This window comes from Hippoglossus stenolepis, chromosome 2, assembly GCF_022539355.2.
Source record: "Hippoglossus stenolepis isolate QCI-W04-F060 chromosome 2, HSTE1.2, whole genome shotgun sequence".
Lineage (NCBI taxonomy): Eukaryota > Metazoa > Chordata > Actinopteri > Pleuronectiformes > Pleuronectidae > Hippoglossus > Hippoglossus stenolepis.
The window spans coordinates 12,350,960-12,357,982 of record NC_061484.1 but is presented as its reverse complement, the minus strand read 5'-3'; the positions used below and the strand labels follow the sequence as shown (position 1 = coordinate 12,357,982).

Here is a 7,023-nt window from a genome sequence, read left to right as displayed (position 1 = left end):
TTGACATTTAAAGGGAAGGGTTTGTTTCTACTGTAAGCAGACAGGTGATGTGTTTCCACAGAGCTCCTTTTCCCCACGCCTGAGTGAAAGTACCGAGGTCTGCAACCAGTCTGCTTACAAAGCAGGAAATTCAGCTCATCTCACACAGCGAGGTCAAGTTGTCACATAACAGCCAATGTTGATGACCCAGAACAATAGATGAATGAGTCTCATTCAAAGACCTGTCGACTTGATGGGGCTGGTCATGAGCTGATACTGTGACAGCACGTCTGTGTTTTATTTTTGTACAGAACACGTTTCACCATGACGTGTAATGTGAGCAACACGCAGGACTCAGAAATCAGTCAGAGCTGTTTGACGTTGCTTTGCATTGAGATCAACCTCAAACCATCACTTACCCTGGCAGAGCACTGGAGTGTTGATTGTGTTGGTTGCAGAAAGCCCTGTAGTTTTCCATTTGACTGAGCAGTGAGTTTCATGATGGTGCATGGTGTCAAAACAACTTCTGTTTATCCTGCGAACAAAATGCAGCGCAGCCGTTACAGCATGTGGGTTCCCACAGGAGAACATTTGACACCTGAAAAACAATAAAAGGTAAAGGAATGCAGTGGACCATTTATAAAAGCATTTCATTCAATGGTATCAGAAATGTGCTGTTTAATGAATACAAATGAAAAGAAAGAGGTTTGGATTTGTTATTACTCAAATTGACTTATTGTCTTTTTTCAAACACTAACATTACAAAATGACTAGATCCCAGTTATTTAAGTCTGTGGAAGCTTTAACTGTAAAACATTTTTTAATCACTGCTTGTAGCTTATGCCTATAAAGTACAGTATTCAATAAATTGGGCAAGAAAATGTATGAATTAGCCAATTTGTAGTTTGCAGTGACCAAACTAACATTGATTTGGAAATAGTTTCTAATTGAAGACATGAATATATCATTTTAAAGTCTTAGTTTTATTTGCATGAAGCTCAAAAGTGGCTGCACACACAAGTAATATAACAAATGCAAGAGGTGCCAAGGAAATAAAGGTTCTGATAGGTTGAGATTAAATCTGCCTTTGAAATCATTTAACATGTTTTGCATTCTGATGATTAAAGAACTATATGGTTTTGTTGCAAAAAATAATTAACTCGATGTGATTGCTTTCGAGCTCACTTTGATAGTCACATCACTTATTTCCTTAAAAGTATAAAACATAATCTGTTTGTTTTTTTGCCTGTGTGCTGGCGATAGCTGGTGGCCAGAGACATTATTTTTTTGAGTCGTTCGTCAGTCCCAGTTTGTGAATGCGATATCTCAAGAACGCCTCAAGGGAATCTCTTCAAATATGGTTCCAACATTCACTTAGACTCAAGGATGAACTGGTGGTCAGAGGTCAAAGTCATGGTGACCTCACAAAGCAGGTCTTTTGCCTTGTCAATCCTTTCAACTTTGGCACAAAAATTCACTTGAACTCACTGATTAACTGATTCGATTTCAGTTGTCAAAGTGACCCTCAAATTAATCTGGAATAAAAAAAGATATGCTGCTACCATTTCCTTTCAGTAATTAAATTCTAGCCCCGTAATCTTTCACTGATTCTGTTTGATCCCATATCAACTACAATGGCACTCAGTAGAGCACAAACAATCACCAAGGCCCAACAGTCCCTTTAAATTCAATGAAGCTGCACCACATTTCACACAGTTCAATTAGCTACGATATACTGTAACCCCAGCAGAATAATAAATGTTTGACCCCTATGCGCCACACAAATGATCTCATCAGAGTTTAAGTAGAATTTAGTGACATCTAGTGGCGAAGTTGCATGTTGCAGCTGAATACCCCTCACCTCACCCTACCCTTCCAAACATGATAGAGAACCTGTGGTAGCCTCCAGTGTGTTTAGTTTGTCCAGTCCGGGCTACTGCTACAATACGTGGCAGCCTCCATAGAGAGGTCCTGCTCCTGATGTAAACAAAAAGTATTTACAAACAAAGTATTTCAATATAAAGGGCTCATTCTTGGGTAAAGAAAACAATTCATACAATTTTAGATGAAACACACGAGTAAAAACATCACTAGGATTATTTTAAATCCAAATTCAGTCAACAGATCCCTTTCACCTAAATCTTACACACTGAACCTTTAAATTGTGATAATATAGCTTGTTCCATGATATTCAGTTTGAATGATAAGAAGCTGTGACATGGGATTATGTTTCCAGTAATGTGTCAGCCTCGTATTGTGAACTCTCTTTGTACTTTGAAGGGCCCACTCTCCTCTTTGTCCAGACAACAGTGCTTTTGTGACAATGACACTCAGAGAGATAAAGAGAGAAAGAGAGTGGCTGGGAGAGTGATGGAGAGGGGGAACGGCAAATAGCTGGGAGCTGAGTTTAGTGTCGCAGAGGATACAAAAAGATGAGAAACTGAAAATAAATGAACTGAAATAAAACAATATAAATATGACATAAGTAATGTTTCCACAGAGGTGACTATTTACAGGCGAGAAGCTAAAAAGACACAAGAGAGGCTGAGTATAGCCATGATGTCATTGACTGTGCCAGTTGGTACCCTCTCCCCCCTCCCTCTCTTGTCCTCTCTCTCCTCCTGCCTCTCTGTGTCTCTCTGTCATTGGAGGGAAATAGCCTGGGAGTGGCCGGAAGGAGGAGAGCCAGAGGAGAGCGAAGAAGAAAGAGGAGGAGGCGTAGGACGAAGAGGTCGACCAGCTCTACACGAATCAGGATTTTCCTCATTATCTCCACAGCATCCTTCTATTTACGGCAGCAGGTACATTTTACTTTCTGGGGAATTTTGGCATCGCTGTTCTCGAGCAGTGATACAGTAGAGAGACCGGAGAGGCATATCTGTTTATGCTCCAATAATGACGAATAATTTGAAATATTTATGAGCACATTTTTTAATTCACCACTACACTTTAATATCTTAAACAGATTCACTATTATTGCATCACTGTCGCATGCTTTTATTTGCTGTACTGTTCGTTTTTTCTGGTTCGACGCATTTGACGGTACCAGAGGAATAAGAAAGTGAATGCACTCTGGTACTTGCAGTGTGCATGAGAAGTGTATTTAGATGCTCTCTGTGGAATTAATAAAAGCACAGTATTTTAATCATGAAACAACTTGAAGGGTTAAATTTGAATTTCTTTGCATAAATCACATTCTTATTACCCAACCTTACTGAATGATCACCCCCAGAGAGAGAGAGAGATTGAGTAAAGGAGAAGGAGGAGAGAAGGAGCCTGTTTCTTCATTCACTGAACAGCAGATGAGCCATTTGTAAACTGAGTTGATTGAATTACATTGGCCTCAGAATAGCTTGGATAACACTAACACAACAGGGATGGATGTGAAAGTGTGTATCTGTATGATCTATATGCCTGTGTGTGTGTGTGTGCGGGGGTGGGTGGGTGGGTGTGCCTCCACTTATGCTGACCATCATGACAGTCATTTCTTGGCAGACAGGACATCAATCAGCTAATGGATTCATTATGAATTAGAACATTCTTCCATTTCACAAAGTGTCCTCACAGGGATAGAGAGTAAATCACCCAAAGTCCTGTAAGGATGTCAACACTTTTGAATGGCAGTTTTAGTTTAAAGACAGTGGAACCGAATGCAGCTATAATGCTGCTATATTAACATCATCAATTGGTTTGTGTGAGCCTGTCAACAAAATCTCTTTGTGTGACTGCACACTGATGGTAAATGCATGTTTACTGTACGTGCATCTCTCAGCATGGCCGAGGGCTCAGTGAGTGCAGCGGAGGTGGAGACCGCCTTCCAGAAGTTTGCGGTCCACGGGGACACCAAGGCCACGGGGAAGGAGATGAACGGCAAGAACTTTGCAAAGCTTTGCAAAGACTGCAACGTCACAGACGGGAAGAACGTCACCACCATAGACGTGGACATAGTTTTCAGCAAAGTCAAGTAAGAGTTCACTCAGGCTCCGCCTTCCACAGCTAAGATGTCACATCAACCGTATCACAGTGAGACACACAGCTGGTACAAACGTATACTGTACATCAGCAGTCCAGTTCAATGCCTTTGTTTTTGTATTTCTCCAAAGTATTTCTCTTGGTGCATAATGACGAGTACGGCATGCACACATGCAGGACGTCTTTTACCATGGCCAGGACTGTATGACATTATGTTTAAAATCTTTAAGAGGTTTATTTCACTTTTTTCTAGATGAATTAATTGTTGAAAAAGCTAATTGCATTTTTCGGTGCTCACTTTTTTTTCTATAGCAAATCTAATAATCATACAGTTATACCAACAGAGAGTAGCACCTTGAGTTCATTAGACATTTCATTATATTAATATGCAAAGACACTCGTGACATTACTTGGATCATTCTCTTATTTTTTGTCATTTGGCAACATATTCTGTTCCCTCAGGGCAAAGTCAGCTCGTGTAATCACATTTGAGCAATTCAACCAGGCCCTGACTGAACTGGCTGCCAAGCGTTTTAAAGGCAAAAGCAAGGAGGAGGCGCAGCAACAGCTCTATGGTCTCATTGTTGGGAAGGAGCCGACCAATGTCGGAATCACTGTGAGTGTTTCATTAATCATAACCCCCTCACCATTCACTCGCCTCAAGAAGGTAACATCCAGGCACTGTATTTATGGATTCCTCCAAATTATATCAAAGTTCTCAGATTAAAACACCACAAGACAACTGATAATAAATCAATGTTTACACTTCTAATTGGATAATATTTGGTATGAAATTAAGAAAATGCATCAGATTGTGTTAATATATCAAAGTTAATTATAGTTAAGGTGGAATGTGGAGGGACTTTAATCTCTGATTAAGTGAGATTCATAATATTGTGTTCACATAACTCTTTTTTTATTGGTTAAAACTGGTGTATATACTAAGGTCACTGTTTAGCCCAAAACTTTGACTGTAGGTTTTTGTCAGCTGCAGTGTCATTTTTGATTTTACCAGCAGATGGCGACAAATAAGTTTCATATCTAGCACATTTTTTCAGTTTTTCACATCCAGCACAGACTTAACAGTGACACGTCGTTGTACAGTAATCACTTTATTATTATTTTTTACCAGGATGATATTTATAGAATGAAAAAAGTATTCAGATAAGTACTCACTAATGCTGTGGGGACCTCAACCCGTTTTTACACTGACATTGTGGGGACTTGACCCACAATGCCTGTGCGTCCTTATGGGGATGAAAAGCATGTCCCCATAAGACAAGTCAGAGTAAAGACTTGTTGAGAAAGCCTTTAAATGAATGTAAGTCAATGTAATGACACAATAACTCGACTGTGTGTGTATGTGTGTGTATGTGCTCTTATCTGTACCTGAACATGTTTGTTTATTTCAGTTTTTACAGTATTTTTTTTTTTAAATCTTCCATTGTATTTAGAAAGTAGCGAAGGCAGCAGCTGTGGACAGACTGACTGATAGCACCAAGTACACTGGATCGCACAAGGGGCGGTTCGATGATTCTGGCAAAGGAAAAGGGAAGGCCGGGCGCGAGGACATCCCAGACAGTAGTGGCTACGTGTCAGCATACAAGGGCAGCGGCACTTATGAAGACAAAGTTAAAGAAGCATAATTTTGTTGAAAGTTTAGGAAAACTTGAATAAGGGGTATAACAATAAATAATTGGCAAATGTATTTTAAAAGATGAAAGAAATATACATGTTGAATGTACTATGGGCCAATTCATTACACTCAACACAAAAAAGAAAATTCAATTGGAGCTTCAAGGTTTTCGTAAGTGAAATTAATACATTAACCGGCAGTAACAGCTGAGGAGTGTTCTGAAAATATTTTCAGTTATTTTACAGGGACCAAGAGATTAAACTGCACTCTGCTTTATACTGTAGCTTAACACTGTGCCTTTAAATTGCTTCATCTGCTTCCGTGAATGCTCTGAAATAATGTGCTGCTATTCTCAGCTAAATTGATGCGATGGCTAAAAATGTAGCCTGTTTCAAGAAATGACGCTGTCTGTAGTCTGTGCTTCACTTGCTAAGCTTTATATTTCACTGCCTTTTGCTACATGGTCAATCAGAGCCCTTTCTTGTTGTAGTTACAGGATTCATTCATATAATTGAAATAAAGTATGTTATGTGGACAAATGTAACCAGAAGTGAAAAAGACAGATTTTGATTCTATAAAAAAAAGATGTAGATAGGATACTCTTAGATTATTTTTATTTCTTATCTTTTTCCTATTGATCAAATCACATCATTTCATTTAAATGAAAAAATAAAAGATCATTCCTTCACTGCTTGAATGAAAGGCTCACGTGAATATATGTAAAAGCTAAAATAAATATTTGAAAATGCAACAACACAATTGTCTTATATCCATATATGTTTTTTATTACAATTTAGTTTACTAATTTAATTCACATTTTAGTAACAATGGAGGTATATTGCAATGTAACATGAAATAAGAAAATCCTTTAGATGGGTTTTCAGCCTATCAGAACAAACAGTATTTAGGGATACATGTATGATATGATATATTCTATTGAGCGGCAATGCAATCCATTACTGCATAGGATATAAACAGACATAACAAGGACATTCTGCTGATAGGATTATACTGTAAAAGGTTACATAAAAAACATTTTTTTAAACTATCAGGGGCAGTGTTCCCCATAAATATCTCACGTATATGTTTTCGATGAATAGCTACCCAAAAGAAAATGCTGGTTACATCATCTGACATGAGTATAACCCTCACATAAGCTCTGTCCATTTCAAAGAAATAGCCCGGATACAGTTTCACAACATAAAGAGTTCATGTAGAATAATTAACACACACTAATCCGGACCCTCCTTGCAACATGATGCCGGAGGTATTTAAGGAGGCTTCATCTGAAGCATTTAACGTAGCTTATCATGTGGTGCTTATGTTTAAAGATAACTCTCCTCTCCGATACCTCACACTACAGGCACGACCTGATAAGCATCACTTGGGTTTTGTGTGAATGCTAGAGTTGAATTTCATCGTGCAGACCCTGTGTT

At 38.7% G+C, this 7,023-nt stretch overlaps 1 protein-coding gene across 1 annotated transcript; it reads left to right on the top strand.

Moving 5' to 3' along the window:
* Positions 1-2,621: 2,621 nt before the first annotated feature.
* tppp2 (tubulin polymerization-promoting protein family member 2) lies at positions 2,622-6,338 on the top strand. The gene is made up of 4 exons (XM_035178401.2): positions 2,622-2,780; positions 3,752-3,943; positions 4,414-4,567; positions 5,406-6,338. The coding sequence occupies exons 2-4, from the start codon at positions 3,753-3,755 to the stop codon at positions 5,595-5,597; spliced, it is 537 nt and encodes a 178-aa protein (XP_035034292.1). The 5' UTR covers positions 2,622-2,780; position 3,752; the 3' UTR covers positions 5,598-6,338.
* Positions 6,339-7,023: the final 685 nt, after the last annotated feature.

What these genes read in the sequence shown, in the direction of transcription:
- tppp2 (XM_035178401.2), top strand. Translation starts at nt 3,753, where the DNA reads ATGGCCGAGGGCTCAGTGAGTGCAGCGGAGGTGGAGACCGCCTTCCAG. An exon ending in ATAGTTTTCAGCAAAGTCAA is followed by an intron (nt 3,944 to 4,413) that starts GTAAGAGTTCAC and finishes CTGTTCCCTCAG; the next exon opens with GGCAAAGTCAGCTCGTGTAA. An exon ending in CGACCAATGTCGGAATCACT is followed by an intron (nt 4,568 to 5,405) that starts GTGAGTGTTTCA and finishes CATTGTATTTAG; the next exon opens with AAAGTAGCGAAGGCAGCAGC.